Here is an 18,916-nt window from a genome sequence, read left to right on the forward strand (position 1 = left end):
GACTGACATCAATAGTTGACTTTTTTATCAATCAAAAAAATAAACTTATGTACTAGTGGTAGATGAGTAAACATATTGTAATTGCTATCCTGGAAACTTTTTGAAAATATATTGCTATATTGACTTTATAAATACAATACTGTAATAGTATTTGCAGGACCTCATTAAATTACACGTGCATTGTTGTCTGTTAAAAAGAGGCCTGTGTTGGATTTCTCCCACAAAACGGAATCATACAACATATGCAGTAAACCTTTCTCCCTTTTTATCATTTGGATAAAAAAAGAGCAGGTAACTTTAATTAGTGTCCCTTTTATTTTAGGTGCAACAATGAAAATGAATGGTATCAGATCCATGAAAACATTATCCGCAAGTCCAGTACCAAGTACACAGCACCCAGCTCAAACTATGGTAATTTTTTTTTATTTTTTGGCTAGAGAACCCTTAAAGTGTACCTTGATAAAACTGAGAATTCTTTGTGGGAAGAGAAGTTCCACAAGATATGCTGTCACACCTAGCTCATTGCCAGGCATCATACATTCTTTCTAGTTGTTTGTTTATTTGTGCTGATGTTAGTATTTCGTCAGGTAAAGATTTATAGGGCATTACAACTCTGAGAGTCTGAAATGACTCTCTGAAAATGGCATTTTGGGGTTCCATGTTTGTGTTTGTAATAATTTCCATATAAAATTTATTCAGTTTACAGGTTAAAAAAAATCTCTAACGACCACTCCTACAAATTTGCCGTGGATACAGAAAGTCAAGCTGGATTCTGTCCTGCCCATGCACTGTTGGCAATATTAAAGATTCTGCATGTTAAAGTCTCTCCTTTATTATATCTGTACAATGCCATTGTCTGTAGATCAAAGTGGAGACAACTAGTGGCTATCTCTGAGTTTTCATTTGTGGCTACTCTTAATTTTGTGGGGCATTTTACCCTTGCTTATGAAAACCGGTAGCCAGGGGAAGTGTACAATATCAGCAGCTAACTGCACTGGCAAAAATATTTTATATATCCATTTGGAGCAATGTTCCTTGTTAAGTGTTCCTAGATAGAAATCGAGGGAAGTTCTACAGGAGCTGAAGGATTTGCACAGGAGTCAAAAATTTAATTAGAATCTCTCTTGATTATTCTGGATCATACCACCTAAGTATTCCCATGAAGATTCTCGCAGTGACACATACCTGAGACATGCTCATCTTAGGACACCATGAATCTATTTGTGAAGGGATAAATATTGCATTTCTTTAAGATACTTATCTGATTTTTCCAGAGAGAGACCAGTGCATTTATACCTGAAGATTAATTATCATGAACACTAGCTCTGATAGTTGCAGTGCAGAGTGCTTCATAAATAGCCATGGGCAGTTATTGTCTTGGCAGAGTTCTTACTGTATTCTGAGTCCAGATTTACTAAATTAAATAAATCAATTAAAGATAAATTTGTAATTTGTTGAGTAAATTAATCTTTCTCCTTATCCTGTCAGCCACCTCAGTTTATAAGTGACATAGATAGCTAATTTGGAGATGCAATTGCTATTCCTTTGCAAATGCTACTATGTGTTACCCTTAATGTACATGTGCATCCAATGAAGTGAACTGTAGCTCACGAAAGCTTATGCTCAAATAAATTTGTTAGTCTCTAAAGTGCCACAAGTACTCCTTTTCTTTTTGCGAATACAGACTAACACGGCTGCTCCTTTGAAACCTTAATGTACAGTCATTTAAAGGTACAGGCAGTTTTGCTTTTGTTGGAAAATAAATTTAGAATTCAGCAGGACCCCACTGAGGTTTAAATCCTAATCTCTTCTGGATTTCAGTTGTTTACATATCAAATATGCTGTCACTGAATTTGCAATAATTCCCATTAGCATAAAGGGCACTAGGTACAACTGAAGGCAAATGAAGCAGCTAGCAAGCAGGGTTATGTTATAGGTAGAGTTTGTAATGCCACCTATAGGTAAGGTTGCCCAACACTTCTTGTTATAAGACTCTGTTTACAGTTGCTCATAACTTTGCTAAACTTTAACCACTTGGACTGAAATTTTCAATAACAGGTGCCTGCCTCTGGCATGATTGCTTATTTATTTATTTGAAAGTTTCAGCAAAAGCAGCTCCAAATTTTTTGAGAACAAGAATAGGGGAAAATATATTGTTCGCCCATGTTAAAAGAATATTTCTAACCATCTTGTTGAGAAGCTGTAGCGCCTCCATGCTTTGCAACAGGCACTTAAATTTGACAGCAGTGTTGTCCTGGTGTTAGGGATGCAGAGCTGCCACCTCTTATGATTTTATTGCGAATAGCACAAATTTGCCCCTGCTGGAGCCAGTCTGGCAATGAGAGACTCTCCTGCCCTCATGCAAATTTCAGTCCTACCTGAGAGAAAGCCTCCTCTGATTGGCTGCCTTCCCCACTTCCCTATTTACAGGGAAAGAGCAGCCAATCATGACTGCTCCAGGAGCAGAGGGAGGACCCATGAGTAGGCTGGAAAGCAACAGGGAGCAGAGGTGTGGTAAGTTGACAGAAGTGCAGAGAAGAGGGGGTGGTTGTAGGCTAAATAGGAACAGAGATTGTGAGGAAAAGGAGCTGGGAGTGGCATAGAGGGGACAGAAACCAGTGGGAGGAGCCAGGGTGTCAGAGTTGTGGATAAGATCAGTGTAGGAATTGGGGGCAGAAGTCAAGGATGAGTAGACAGTCTTAGGGGCCACTGAAGCAGAAGGGTCTATAACTACTAGAGAACACTCCCCTACAGAACCTGAAATTGAAGACAGTCCTGAGTTACTGTATTCTGGTCCTGCTTTGAGCAGGGGGTTGGACTAGATGACCTCCTGAGAGCTCTTCCAACCCTAATCTTCTATGATTCTGTTATTCCTCTGCTGTCAGCAAATAGCTATGAATCCCACTTGCAAAGTGTGTGTCTCATTCCCCTCTTGTGATTGGCCCACCATAGATAACAGCCTTCTGCTGCTGCCATTTACTCCATTACCCCAGGTGATCTGTGCTGTGAATCTAAAGGTCTGTACCCTGCTTATCATCCATGTTGGAAATCAGCATGGTTCCATGTGATGGATTTTTTGCTTTTTCTGGTGTTTTTTTTAATTAGTAAATTACGTAAAAATCCCTCAATTTAAAAAAGTGTTAAGATTGCTAAGTCAAGCATTCCAAAGTTAGGAAATGCCAGAATTAAGGTTGCCTATGCAGGAATTTGTATTCCATGCAGTGTTTGGATAGTGTGTGTTAAATAAGGCCTGGGATTGAATATGGAGGATAAAAAAAAAATTGAGTAACTACCCTTAACTGAATGAGGCAGGGATCGTGGGGCAAAAAAATAGCACATGATCATACAATTAATAATGCATACTCACAGGGAGGCTGAATTAAGGTTGCACAGGCAACCTACATTCTGGCACTTACTAACTTGAGAGTGCTTGGCTTTGCAATGTTAACGTTATTTTAATGTAATTTTTACGATGAAATATAATATAAATAAAAAGCAATTAGAGAAAGATCTATGCAAACACTTGTGCTGAGATTAATTTATGTAATTGATCCCTCTTCAACTGTTCAGCTGATGGAGAATAGAAAGGGCCACATAACAGGGCGGCAAGTTACCGGGTCGCTTGTACTTTTCTATGTCTTGAGCTTGCATTCAAATTGACCATTGCTTTTGCTGGGACAGTCCTAAGTGTTGGAGGGAATTCCATTAGAGACAAACATTCTCACATCAGTTGGTTAAAGAAACAAAGTGTGAAAGTGAGCTCCAAGATTGTTGTATGGTGTTAGGTTAGAGTGAAGACAGTTCAAGGAAACCCTATAGCATTGTACTGATGTGGCAATTAAGATAAAGGTTTACATTATTATTCCCAAGAGGTTCTAGCCTAGTGTGTACCGGGAAAAAACATAGTGCCTCATAAGTGTTTTACAGTCAACCTGCAATGTTTAATTTTTTCAAATTCACAGTCCTGCATAACATTACATTACGCTCCTAGCTGGTTCTCTAGAACAGTTTGGTTTCTCCAGCATTACTTCAGATTTAGATACATGATATTATTCAAATAAAAAATGCTGTGTGTATTATTGTGTTGTACATACTGTAATACAAGCCATTATTTACCACATATGTTTGATGTGGACTGAGTTAGAACTCTCAGATATGGAAAAATAAACAGCTTTATTTCTTGCAGGACTTATAATTTCTCTACAGCTTCTTCGTGGGGACATGGAGCAGATTCGAAGGGAGAACCCCATGATCTTTAACAGGGGGGTGTCTATTACCAGAAAACTCGGTTTCCCCGATGTCATAATGCCAGGTAGGTAGATCTCCTCTAACTATAAAATGCAGATGCTATTGTTCAGTCTTTCTTAAGCATTGATAACTGGGATAGTTTTTCACTCAAGGAAGGACAATAATGTAAGACATTCCCAGATTACAAATGTTCTAGATTACAAATTCCTGATTGCAGTAAAGCATACTGTGACAAAGTTCCTCCTCTACCTTGTTGGGTCATGCGCTTATTGGTGGATTTTGCTCGCTTCAGAGATTCACGGCAGCCCTCAGTTTGGCCACTTTCATGGCTCGAATCTGCCGTTCTCTCAGATAACCTCATCACTGGCCAGCATGGGGAAAAAAGAGTAAGAACAATCCCCGCAGTTTCTGCTGATCCACCATGTGGGTCGGGGACCAGCTCAGAGACCTTCACCTCTGGTGGAAACTCCTGTGTTGGGTCAGGAGTTGGGAGGTTTGGGGGGAACCCAGGCCCCCCCTCTACCCCAGGTTCCAGCCTAGGGCCCTGTGGACTGCAGCTGTCTAAAGTGCCTTTTGAAACAGCTGCACGACAGCTACAATTCCCTGGGCTACTTCCCCTTGGCCTCCTCCCAACACCTTCTTTGTCCTCACCACAGGACCTTCCTCCTGATGTCTTTTAATGCATGTACTCCTCAGTCCTCCAGCAGCAGGTCCTCTCACTCCCAACTCCTTACGCACACACCTCACTAACTGGAGTGACAGCCTTTTTAAACCAGGTATCCTGATTAGCCTTAATTAATTCTAGCAGCTTCCCAGTTGGCTACAGGTGTCCTAATTGGCCTCCCTGCCTTAATTAGTTCTAGAAAGTTCCTAAGTTTCTGGAATAGTCCCTGTTATCTTACCAGGAGAAAAGGGACCTGCTTAACCTGGAGCTAATGTATCTACCTTCGACCACTCTCTTGTAGCCATCTGGCCTGACCCTGTCACAATACCTGTTGCCAATTTGAAGTATTTTTCATTGAAGCAGTACAGAACCGTACTAGAATTCATTAAATTGACGTATGTAACATATACTCAACAGACTGTTTTGCTCTTTTTTTTTATTAGAAATAAGTATAGGGTTGTCTGTTTCAGAACCAGAGAGAGTTATCATACCCATTCTTCCCCATAGTAAAAAGCCTGGGGAAACAGGAGAGTTTCCACATTGTGGAGCTGATTCTCAGGTTTAATATAGCCCTTCTTCATTGTTTGACAGCACAAAGTGCATGTAGAACCATCTATTTCCCCTCCCCTTCCCCCCCCCCCCACCCCCAGCATCCCTAATTCTACACACACTCAACCCCTCCAATAGAAGTCTTGGCCACAGCGCTGCAGCATTCTAGTTATCCCTGGCTGCCAGAGTAGCCTCTTGTGTCCATTGTCATTTGGGCACAAATTAGAGCAGCCTTGAGTCTGCTGAGTTGATTTAGGGGCCAAACTAGCATGTGGCCAGTCCTATGATCAATGGGCATGAGGGTTGGCATCATATAGCCTGATTCATGCAGTATAATGAGGAACTGGCCTAGAAACTCTCTGTCATACATAAACTTGATATGCCAGCATTTGAAATGCCACTCCCTCACTTCACATTACGAATCAGAACCAATAAGGATTTTGTAAATTTGGGAAATTTTGTGTGAGCAGGGTTTGGGAGAAATGTTGGATTTCTGTACTGGAAAAACTGTGCTGGCACATTAACATCTTTGGTTGGTTCAATCTTATCAGGCAGTCTTTATAGAAACCATAGCGAAAAGCTCAGCAGGTTTTATATGGGAAGTATTTTTTGAAAATATAGTGTAAATGATATGATCAGAAGTTTAGAACCGTATATATTTTAACACTTTTGAAAGTACCAGGATTTCTTGCATTAAGATGGGTGAGAGAGGAGGATGAGGACACAGGGATGCTAACCTCCAAATTCTATATTGTGATAATTACATGGGAATTAAAAAAGAAACAATTTCAAATTAAAATTGTGTTTTATTGATCACAAAAAATTTTTTATAAATCTGAATAAAGCTAAAGAAATTCAATTACTTGACACACATTTAATGTGAATTTCTTTTTAGTGAATTTACCAAAGACATTTTTTGGCCTAAGAGCATGCCAAAGAATTTCATTTATTTAACTATATTCTAAACCTGTGTTCTATAAGCCAGGCCCAATGGCATGGTGGTACCACATCACTCTGCAGTCTGCTATTCAAAAGGTTGTATATCAGGATAAAATCACAACTCCCACTCAGTGGACTACTGTAGTTGACATCAGGGCCAGACTTTTGAAATTTCAGTGCTTAAATCCATATTTAGACACCTGGGTAAGTGGCCTGATTCTCCTTCATGAATTACTCCAATGGATCCCCATTCTTGGGTATGTTGAACTGCCCCTTGGTTCCTTCAGATCATTAAAGGTGTAGCAGGTTCAATGAATAGCTCAATGGCCTCAATGCTTCCCTCTTTGGTTTTGCTCTTCCTGGGACACCAGCCCTGCTCTTGGGGCTGTCATAAAGTGGGGGTTGCCCTGCCTCCTCCATGCCTCTCCTCTTTTAGTCAGTTTGTTTGCAAAGGAATCGAGCCGGAGCAGTCCCCATGCAAAGGCTGTCCCCAGTCTAAGCCTAAGAGGTTTCTTCTAATAGTATCAACTCAGTCTGCAAATCTTCTAGACTGTGGCATAAGGGGTTTGTCTAGCAGTCAGTCCATCTCAACACAAAAGCTGTCCAAATGAGTAAGATTATTTGTACATTATTGCTGTGACTTTGCTGGTGTTCGGCCACTGGGAGACATCAGGAATATTAAACTAAAAGCAGCTTCTACAGAATGCCTTCATGGTGTTTCCGTCATTGAAATATGCAAGGCTGTGTCTTTCAGCTCCATATTCAGCTGTAATCCCTTGACTTGGCCTCTAGATCTGGTGCCCAATTCAAGAGAGCCTGTCCTGCACTCTCTTTTCAGCTAATGCTCACCAGAGACACCTCGTGCTGTTGCCCCAGTAGCGTGGGAATCCATACTGTCAATCCTTGAAGGAGGAAAAACAGCATACCAGAGTAACTGTGGTTCTTTGAGATGATCGTGGATATGGATTCACACTCCCCTTGCCACTTCTTTGGAATCTCTTATTAAGGATTCCTGAATTAAAAGAAGAATGCAGAGGGACAGTTGGGGCAATTATTAGTGAGTGAAGAGAGGTTGGGTGCAACCAAAGCCTCATCAGATAGTGATTACTAGAAAGTCCATACTTGTGAACCAGGGATGTGCATCTCCCCAAAGTGTGGGCCTACATGGACAGTCATCCTGAAGGACCACAGTTATCACGGTAAATGATTGTTTCTTTCTTTTTAGAGGTGCTGAACACCAGAACTCTGTTAAATCCAATGGTGGCTGCAGATGTTCTGCATATCTGAAAATTAGGCCTCTTATTTAGGTGCCTAAATATGGAATTAGGTGCCTAACTTTAGGCACTCACATTTGAAAAATTTGGCTCAGTTATGTCAGAAATGGTGACAAGCACATTGGACACTCCCTGACAACCAGTACCCTTCTTTGAAGAGTCCATGCACAGACGAAGAGTAGGTATAAAGGAGCACATGACCACAGTGTAAGTGGGTAGGAAGAAAGAAGCAGTCATATGTGAAGTGATGCATAATGCAAACACTTAATTACCTGGACAACTCTCCATCAGCAAAATCAGTATACTAAAAAAAATAAGGGAATTTCAATGATGCAGGTTAGTTCCCCTTCACCCCGGAGATGTATGTTTTTACAAGTGAAAATGTGTTTGATCTCATCCATTCCGTAGCAGATATTTATCCATCTGATGCAGTTTGACGTAATTGATAGACTCTGTTTAGAAAAGGTCCAATATTAGAGAACCAGGGATAGTATAAATCAGGATTGAATTAGCAGAACTATGAGAATAAAGATTACATAATCTTTGGTTCCAGTGTTATCACTGTCAAATTCAAAAATCTTCATTTTCTGACAACTTTATTTGTATTTTCAGTGATTTAGAAAAGACTTTACTGGTTACCAAGTCAAAACCTTTTGGGTGCTTTTGTTAGCTCTTGAGCATGTCCACGTATTTGTTAAATCTCTCTTTCAGACTGCTTTCTCCCTGCTTTACTTCAGAGCTATTGCTGTGTTATTAAAGACAAGGTTTCTTCTCTCTGAAACGATTAGCAGTGAGCCTAAAGGTTTCTATCAGAATTATACTTTGCAACTAGGTGCATGTTTTCAAGAGGTGACGGTCAAAAGAGGATTAATAACCATGTAGAGGCTGTGTCACCTAATGTTGCTCATATACACTGATCTGATTGTTAAGCCAAAAACTGTCAAAAGAAAGCAAATAACTTTAATGTATTCAAACCAATTTCAAATGAACTTTAACATTCTTTTCTCTTCCTTTTTTATGAGGAGTCAGCAAGTTCCCTTTGCCCCCAGACATCCAAACATTAAAATTGTAAGGTTACTACTTTTCTCCCAGTTTCCCCTCTTCCTCCCTGGATTTTTTAATGGCACTAGTGAGGATTCTTCTAATAAACCTCTCTTCCCCCATCGACCAAGAATCTTGACTAATATCCAGCAATCATTAGGGAACAGAATTACTGGAACCAGTCAAGTCATGCATATGTCCTGCATAGCTGTGCAGCGCATTGCTAAAGTCTCTTTGGACAATCATGTCTGTTTCGATGTTAAATTTAGAAGTTCTGAGATTTTCATTGTGTTGTGATCTGAGAAGAGCATCCTGATGAACGTAATGCTGTTCTGTGTCCTTGTGAATCAGAAGGGATTCAGTCATACCAGGCTTATGAAGTTTCTTTCTAAATTGCTATTGGATTTAAGAACGTCCATTTAATCCTGACAATAATTTTACCTTTCCCCAGAGATAAATGCAATGAGGCATGCGCTGCTTGCCTTTTGGATTGCAACTTTATTTGTATACAGAATTTGCTATCAGAAATCTATTGCATAGGCATAGTGTTTGTCAGTTTCCCAAAGGACATCCCTTCCCTTCCCCATGTGCTGATACCTATGCTGTCTTTTACTTTGATCCTCTGATGAAAAGTGCATGCTTCATCTTTTACTTGTGAGTGATGTTTCTTTCTCTTTTCTCTCTCTCTCCTTTCTAATTGTCCTGGTTCCTCTCTTTACTTTTGCTTCATTCTCTCCTCTTTCTTTCTGATGCAGAGCTGAAGATAGTTGGGTGTAAGTTTCTGCTTTTCTATGTAATGTTTGCTTATTGCTTGATTTTTCCCCATCTTTACTTCATGTTTTTTTCATGGAATGTTGGGGATTAGTAAAAGTAACAAACCATAATAGCATTGCGGGGAAGCTTTGGTAACAGATGGGCATTTTCAGTGCATTATCAGTATTTCTTCACACTAATGTATTCCAGACAGAGTCGCTAAGTATAACAGGATGAATCAGAATCACTGCTGAGAAAGCTTTGGGCATCAGTGCTTTGAATGTTCACTAAGTCATGGCAAGAGAAACATTAATAACAGGATATGACAGGGCTTGTCAGCTGCTCAGAGCACAATTATGCAAAGAGGGTTAACAAGAATAAAAAAAGGCATATGTATGTTAAACAACAATAAAAAAAGGCATAAATATGTGTTACAAAGAGAATGAAGACCAATCATTTTCATTAATCAGAAAAAAGAAAATAAGGGTTAAGATGGAGCAAGGAAAATTTAGGTAAAATATTAGAAGAATCTGTTTGTAAAAACAGAGAGAAAAAATGGAACAGTCTGTTAAGGAAGTTTCTGGATCATTGATATTCAAGGACAGAAAAGACACCTATCTAACCAGGACAGGAAGGATAATGAAACCAGTCATTTATTTACACAAGGGCATATGCTGAATCATCCACTAGTGTGCCTTACCCACCCTGAAGATTGCGTGATTCTATCAATATGAAAAAAAAATCTTGTTGAAGGAAAGGAAAGAGAGTGGTCAACTTTCTCCAAATTAATCTGGGAGCAAAACCATGACACTAAATACAAATATTTGTGTAGGTATATCCTGCTGGCTCTATAAATCTATTTATAGAAGACATTGTATTAATTCCTTTGGATCCACAGGTCCAAAAATCTATTATCAGAAAGCAGATTAATGTGACATTCTGTCTTTCCCTTGTTCCCCTCAGAAGCAGAGCGAAATACAGCCTGACCATTTTCTTCACCAAAAGCCAGAGTGATCATCACGGGTTAAAATGATTGTACTAATCCCAATAATGATACCTTAATAGAAAGAATAAATAATAATAGATGTTGTGTGTCCCCTTTCTACTTTCCCATTGTTCCTATTAACTTTAATATAGTCTCATGCACATTTTTAGGAAAGAATAGGACCTGATACTCATTTACGTTATGACAAGTTTATTTACACCAACTTTAAGGATTCTTTCACTGCCAAAACAATGAAAAGTGTCCTTAGTGTAAATGCAAATCAGGCCCGGGAGACCCTTTACAGGTTTTCAGTGGTGATTGGAAGAACAAGAGAGTAGTTATAAATCAGATATAGCATGATACCATATAAGAGAAACTTTTGCTTAAGGGTTCCTATACATCATACGGATTACAGTTAATTGTGATTTGTTACAAGAAAAATCTAGTGAGGCTCAAAAGATACAGAATTTATGATCATACTGCTAACCGCGGCCCTGATTCTGTCATCCTTACGTGTTTGGAACATTACCATACTAAGTAGCTCTATTTATTTCCATTGGACTATTCATGGATGAAGGTACTACCCACTGTAAGGGTGGCAAGATCAGGCTGCCTAAGATCAAAACGGAGATATGCTGATTTATACCAGCTGAGGATCTGAACCCTAATTTTTACATGTGTTGTGTGGTCTGGGTTGATTGTTTCTTGGGTTTTTTGTTTGGTTTTTGTTTTTGTTTCAGAACCAGGGAACTGAAAAACAAATATATTTTGATTGCCCATTCTACCCCACTGTCTCTCCATGAGTACCAGGCTTCTTTTATAGAGTATAAGGGCCCAATCCTATAAAATACGATCACTTCCTATTGCTGAGCCCCAGTGACTTAAGATGCATAGAGGGGGCTCAGTAACTCACAGGATTGGGCCTTACATAAATAGGGCCATTTCGACAGTTGGATATAAACAGACGCACATGTTAAGTTTTTAATATACAGATAGTCCTTAATCGCCTGGCTTTGCAGGCCATGAGAGACTGGACTTTTACTTAATAAATCCTGTAAAGACTCCCTGGGTAAATACTCCTTTTTACTGAAATATTCCTCAATTATTCAGAAAGCTGGGTACAAATACAAACTGAACTGAGCTGCCTTTTTTCCCCAAAGGACATTGATGTATTAAGTCCATTTCAGAAGGCTGCAAAACTGGAGAAAGCTCGCCACTCTGTAAACAGATGTTGAGAGTCAAGACTTCAAGATTTACCGTTCTGTCTCTAGCTTATTCTGTGACCTTGAACAAGTCATGTAACCTCTTTACCTCATTTTTCCCATACATAAAATAGGGATAATAATCATTCCTTTCCTCAAAAGGTCGTTGTAAGTGTAGTTAAAAAATTTTGAGATCCTCTAATGAAAAGTGCTACATAAATGCATAAAAGCTTATGCTCAAATAAATTTATTAGTCTCTAAGGTGCCACAAGTACTCCTTTTCTTTTTATAAATGCAGACTGTTACTATAAGGTATAATTACTTTGTGGCCAGAACATCATGGTAAACCCTTTCAACAGAGAACATGAAAATCCCTTTAGCAAAAATCTCCTTACTATAATAGATGCCAGCTACTAAGTTGTCACTAAACTAGAGTAGTTCATATTTTTTAAGATATTTTCAGCTTAAAGCCATTAATACACAGGATGAGCATTCGTGATTTTCAAACGTTCTGCAGTACGCTTTTCCGTTTTTGGTACATATACAAATACAAAACCAATATATAGTTATAGCAGCTTTTCATGGCATTTTTAGGTTAGAAGATAGAGGATTTCATTTTCATATAGGTAAAGTTGCCAAAGCTTGCTAGGTTTATAGCTTGATCAGGAATTGTTTTCTGAACCTGAGGCTTCATAAACAGAGAGGGGGGAAAAAACTCCAGTGGAGGGAGAAAGGACCCATTGGGTATATTTTTCTGATAAAATACAGAAGAATATAATTTGGTTTTATGTAACATTTTTCACACTCAAAAGCATTTTCAAGGCATTTCACTGAGAAATAAATTGCAGTAACTGACTAGGTGAATTCTACAAACTTTATATGCTCAGTAACAGCTAATACCTAGCTTTGGAAATTAGACCCACTTTTGTTGAGAGAAGTAACACAAGCAGAGACATTCGTGCTATGCTATTGAAAATTTCCATTACATATTTCATTTCAACCTAGACAGCCACCCAAAATGAATCTTATAGCAGTATTATTCCTGCCTTAAAGGTATGAGGCTACAACTAATCCCATTTTCTAATCTGCAATATTCTTCTTACAAAGATATGACATCCTAAACAATCCAGGCTTCCAAGCCACACTGTTCTTCTCCCAAAACCATGAATAGAGAAATATCAGTTATTGCTGCTTCAGGGAGCCATTGCAATTTACACTTTTGCCACACAGAGGAAATAGATTAGCTGGTATGTGAGAAAAGTCCTTCTTTGTTTGTTTATTTTTGTTTTATAAATGATGTGAAAGATCTGATTTAAAGAGCAGGAATTCTGTTAGCCAGGCCTTTTGATTTGAAATGTCATTGCCATTCTGTATTAAAGCTGACTTAGATCATTTTCTAAAGTCATTGACAAGACCTTTTTAGTCACAAGCAAGCTACATAGGGTGACCAGACAGCAAATGTGAAAAATCGGGACGGGAGTGGGGGGTAACAGGAGCCTATATAAGAAAAAGACCCAAAAATCAGGACTGTCCCTATAAAATCGGGACATCTGGTCACCCTAAAGCTGCACTCTCATTTCCGTTTAAACATTTGTTGCGGAATAGCACCTCTTGCTTTCTAAGTGTAATTAATGAACGTGGATAATTTCAGTTAATGAACTGATGTGGGACTGAAGACTTGCTGTGGTTTCTGTGCAACCCTTAGGCCTTGTCTACACTACAGAGTTTTGTCGATGCAAGTTAAGCTGACAATCAAAAACGGTATAATTACACCACTTGTGCGTGTTCTCACTATGCTCCTTCTGTCAGCAGAGTGCATCTATACTTGGTGCTCTAGCATCAACAGTGAGAGCAGTGCACTGTGGGTAGCCATCCCACTGTGCTACTTGCCACCTTCTGCAGCTAGGAGTTGTGGGAAAGCAGAGTGGATCACAGTGCATCATGGGTGCAGGCTCAATGTCCCCTGATGCAGGTCTTTCTGTCCCAGCATTCTGTGGGCTTCCGACTGCATTTCCCAGCATTTTTCAATGGCCCCTGTTTACTGTGCACCCGCCATCTCTGTCTGAAAGGCTGGATCCTGCACTGCTCTCTACTGTTGTGGTCACTGTTATGAACATGTCGTGGATGGTCATGCAGAATATCATGAGCTCCAAATCTGAACAGGAATCAGAGTTGCCTGACCTGCTGTGTGCCATGGAAAGAAACAATGCCAGATTACTTTTGACATTCACAGAGCAGCTGAACATGGTGGACAGTTGCTTTTGGGCTCGGGAAACAAGCACTGAATGGTGGGATTGCATCATTATGCAGGTCTGGGATGATGAGCAGTGGCTACAGAACTTTTGGATGTGGAAAGCCACCTTCCAGGAACTGTGTGCGGAGCTCGCCCCAGTACTGCGGCACAAGGACTCCAAAATGAGAGCTGCCCTCTCAGCGGAGAAATGCCTGACGATCGCTGTGTAGAAGCTGGATAAGCTGGTTAAGCTACTAGTCAGTTGCAAATCAGTTTGGAGTCAGGAAGTTGACCACTGGGGCTGTGTTAATGCAATTATGCAGAGCTATTAATTGCATCATGTTATAAAGGACTGTGACTCTTGTCAATATGTGTGAAAGAGTGGATGGCTTTGTGACAATGGGATTCCCAAACTGCGGAAGGGCAATAGATGGCATGCATATTCCAATTTTGGCCCCAGACCATCTTGTGATGGAGTACATCAATAGAAAGAGGTACTTCTCTATAGTATTGCAGGCACTTGTGGATCATGCGGACGTTTCACTGACATCAACGTGGGGTGGTCTCGGAAGATGCATGATGCATGCGTCTTCAGGAGCACTGGCCTGTACAGAAAGCTCCAAGCAGGGACTTTCTTTCCAGAACAGAGATTCCAGTGGGGGATGTTGAAATGCCTGTAGTGATCCTGGGAGACCCAGCCTACTCCTTATTCCCATGGCTCATGAAGCTTTACATGGGAAATCTGGACAACAGCAAGGAGTGCTTCAAGAATAGGCTGAGCAGATGCAGAATGACTGTGGAATGTGCCTTTGGCTGATTAAAAGCATGCTGGCAGTGCCTTTATGGCAGGTTAGGCCTAAATGAGGAAAACATTCCCATAATCATAGCAGCCTGCTGCATGCTCCATAATATTTGTGAGGCTAAGAATAAAAAGTTTTCCCCTGGAGTGGAGTGCGGAGATGGATTGCCTGCCTGCTGAATTTGAGCAGCCAGATACCAGGGTTATTAGAGGGGCAAAACGGGGCTATTCAAATCAGGGAGGCTTTGAGGCAAGATTTTGATAATGAGCACCAGTAATGTGTCTTTCTATACAGCACTCTGCCATGCTTTGTTAACGTACTGCCTTGGATGAAAATTGTGATGATTCTTGAGCAGGATTTGAGGTCAGCAAATGATCAGACTGCCACTATGTATTTCTACCAGCAGCAACCACCATGAGTAGGAGACAAATAAAGATTGGTTATCTTTCAGAGAGTTTGTTTTTATTAAATACCAATTAACAACACACACAAAAGGATTGATGGGAAGGGAGATAAGAGTGCAGGGCAGCGTTGGCTCTCATAGCTGTGTGTAAGTCCAGCTATCATTTTGGAAGCTGTCTGAAGGGGTGGAATGAATGGGGTACCGAGATGTTCCAGGAAGTATCAAGGAATGTGTGGGAGGAGTTTGGGGAGGACATGGAAAGCAGTTCTGTATCTGTTGCAGGGCAGCAGGGAGAGCATGCATGTGTTCTGTCTGGAGCGTGATTGGGGACTTCAGTACCTCTGTTTGCTCCTCCATCACTTTTATCATCTGCTCTTGGTCCTTTAGAAATGCGCTCCTTGGTCTCCTTTCTGTCCTGCCTTTCTATTTTAAATTTTTCCCTCAGGGTCTCTCTCCACTCCCTGCATTCTCTTTTTTTGGCCTCTGAGGATTGGGGCACCTCTTGGAACATGTTCTCCTTGCTCCACCTTTGTCGCTTCCCTATCTGGTGGTGGCCCTTCGCTGATGTGTAGGGGGTTCCCCTGAAGGCCACATCTGCAGGAGCACAGAAAAAAAATACAAGGAAGCATGATGGTTAGTTCACACACAGCATTGAATCTTTACAGTAAAATACATCTCTTTTAACATACGAATCACTTTCACACTGTCCCTTGACAAGCATACATCTTGGCAAACACCCTAAGCATGGTGAGTTTGGCCCAGGTCGGGGTTGGGTGTTCAGGATCGGGCAGAGGGTCTAGGTGGGTTTTTTTTAAGGGGATCGGTGCAGGTGACTAGGGACAATATTGTAAATTCTGCCACCATTTTCCTCAGGTGGGTTATCAAAGACAATATTTCACTCCTGAGGGTAAGCAAGGGTGCATCTCTTGCACGCATGCAGCTTCAGACTGGGTCCCTATGCTGCTCGCCTGTGTGCTGCTTTGGTCCCTGCACAAGTGATTGCCTATTGGCATGGGAAAGTTTCCTACAATGGGGGAAGGAACAAAGCAGCTCTGCCAGGGAACCTTCAGCAGAGGATTGGCGAGTACCTACACGAAAGTTTCCTAGAGATCTCTATGGAGGATTCCCGTGAAATCTCAGTGTACATTAACACACTGTTCCACCACTCTGCTTAGCTGCACAGAGGAATGTATAGCACACTCAAACACAGCTAGTCTTGTACATTTCTATCCCTTTACTCACTTCTAGAATATACAGAGCAAAGGACAGCTCTACCTCATATAATCAAGCAGCATTTACTCAAGAAGATCACTTACCAGAGCTCTCCTCTCCTGTATCATGCACACCAGAGACAGACTGCTGGGACTGGCTAGACCCCTCCGGAATGGAAAAGAGGTCCTGACTCGCTGTGCCACCAGATGACCCTGCCGTGTGCTGCACATCATCTTCCATCTTGACCTCCTGATCCACGACTTTCTCCTTGCCATTGAGTTCACTGTCCATTGCCTCCAGCCCCACCGAAGTATCCACGGGGCTCTTGGTGGTGGTGGTAGAGTTACCGCCAAGGATGGCATCCAGCTCCATATAGAAGTGGCGCGTCTTTGGCGCAGCACCAGAGCGACGGTTTGTCTCCCTTGCCTTCTGGTATGCCTGCCTCTTCCAGGGCATTTAAAGGGGGAGGAGTGGATGCCTGTGTACCTGGGTGCAGGGCAGCAGAGTTTGAATTGCTGACAAGAGCAGTCAGGATGGGCATTGTGGGATATCTTCTGAAGGCCATTTACAGCGACATAACCAAGCGCAGTGTCTACACTGACACTTTGTCAATATAACTTAGCCACAAAAATCTCTACGCCTCTCGTGAAAGTGGTTTTATTTTATCGGCAAAGCAGGAGAATTTTGTTGGCAGACAGAGCATTGCAGTGTGTACACCTCCACTGTTTTGTCAACGAAACCTGACTTTTGTCAACAAAACTGTGTAGTGTAGGCAAGGTCTTAGTGCCTCTGGGCTTAGAAACCTCCTGCTGACAGCTACCATCTCAGAGAAATGTGACCCCAACTCATGGGGGCCAGTGGCAGAGGTGGTAAACCAATGTAATATTTAAGTAAATATTTTCAAGACAGTAAAATTATCTTCATCGTTAAAGTGAAGAACTTAATTCAGTAGTTCAATCTTCTGACTTTGGAATAACTAGACTCTCTGCAATCATAGGTTCAATATCTGATCAAGTTAACTCACCCCTTCTGTCAGGGTTCCTTCCCCACTCTGAACTCTAGGGTACAGATGTGGGGACCCACATGAAAGACCCCCTAAGCTTATTTCTACCAGCTTAGGTTAAAAACTTCCCCAAGGTACAAATCTCTATTTGTCCTTGGACTGAGGTATGCTGCCACCACCAAGTGATTTAGACAAAGAATCAGGGAAAGGACCACTTGGAGTTCCTATTCCCACAAAATATCCCCCCAAGCCTACACCCCCTTTCCTGGGGAGGCTTGAAAAATAAACAAGGTGAGCACAAACCAGACCCTTGGGTTTGTAGGACACTAAAAACCCAATCAGATTCTTAAAAAACAGAACTTTATTATAAAGGGGAAAAAAAGTAAAAGAAGCACCTCTGTAAAATCAGGATGGAAGGTAATTTTACAGGACAATCAGATTAAAAACACAGAGGATTTCCCTCTAGGCAAAACTAAAAAGTTACAAAAATCCAGGGATAAACCTCCCTCTAGCACAGGGAAAATTCACAAGCTAAACCAAAAGATAAACTAACGCATTTCTTTGCTTTACTTACAATTTTTGTAATCTAGATACTTAGTTCAAGTTGGGCTTTGGGAGATGTATTTTCCCTGTCCTGATTTCTCACTGACCCGGAGAGAACCAACAAGGATAACAAGCAAAAACCTTCCCCCACAGATTTGAAAGTGTCTTCTCCCCTTATTGGTCTTTTTGGTCAGGTGCCAACCAGGATACCTGAGCTTCTTAACCCTTTACAGGTAAGGAGGGATTTTATGATACCCTTAGCTGTATGTTTATGACGCCTTCTCTGTGCCAAAGTACATACATTTGCTCTTGTACCCTTTGCTGTGGGAAACACCTTATTTTTTAAAAGGTCCTGTTTGCTCTGCATTAACATTACAGACCCCAAGCTGTTTTTTGTAAATGCAGTTGCATCAGTGTGCTTGACTAAAATGCCTTCTCCCCTCATTTTTCATTGTGATGTCAATCACGGTATCTAAGCTGTATGTATCTTATGGGTTTCCTTTATATATACCTATGTAAAGCATCTTGGAATGTAAGATGCTATGTCAATATCAAATATTGTTATTAAACCAGGCTAGGGACTGATTTGTAATCTGTCACTAGAACTCTGATTTCCAGAGTCAGTCTTCAGCAAGATGGGGTCACCAGCAAGAGGCTCCAAAATACCCAATTATAATTAGTAAAATGTATTTCCAGAAAGTTAGTTTATAGATGTAAATTAATTCCTTTCGCCATATGAAGTGTTCTGAGGAAAATGTGTGCAGTTTTCACTAAGGACTGACCATGAGAAATTTCAAAGCAAATAATCAACTCTGACCTACATTTCTCTTTCATGTCAACAGACTGTTACATTTCTTTAATAGTCCCATAGCAAGTGCATAAATGGCTCAGCCTGCATTTTGAGCAATGAGACTGATTAAAATGCATTATCACTTTCCCATCATAGTGGTTTGCTAGGTGTTAAGTTTGACCACTAAACATTAGTAAAAAATGCTAGGTAAAATGCTTGAGGGTCTTCAGAAACCAGTTTCCATATGACAATTCCCACCTCCCTCCCCCATTAATTA

At 40.8% G+C, this 18,916-nt stretch overlaps 1 protein-coding gene across 10 annotated transcripts in view; it reads left to right on the forward strand.

The window, feature by feature from the left end:
• The window catches only part of DOCK3 (dedicator of cytokinesis 3), a 604,430-nt gene that overhangs the window by 449,468 nt on the left and 136,046 nt on the right, over positions 1 to 18,916 (forward strand). For all 10 annotated transcript variants that reach the window (XM_043550359.1, XM_043550357.1, XM_043550356.1 and 7 more), the window contains exons 13-14: positions 323 to 411; positions 4,187 to 4,312. In XM_043550359.1, coding sequence (XP_043406294.1) covers positions 323 to 411; positions 4,187 to 4,312 — 215 coding nt within the window. The remainder of the gene's footprint in view (positions 1 to 322; positions 412 to 4,186; positions 4,313 to 18,916) is intronic.

This window comes from Chelonia mydas, chromosome 7 (genome assembly GCF_015237465.2).
Source record: "Chelonia mydas isolate rCheMyd1 chromosome 7, rCheMyd1.pri.v2, whole genome shotgun sequence".
Classification (NCBI taxonomy): Eukaryota; Metazoa; Chordata; order Testudines; family Cheloniidae; genus Chelonia; species Chelonia mydas.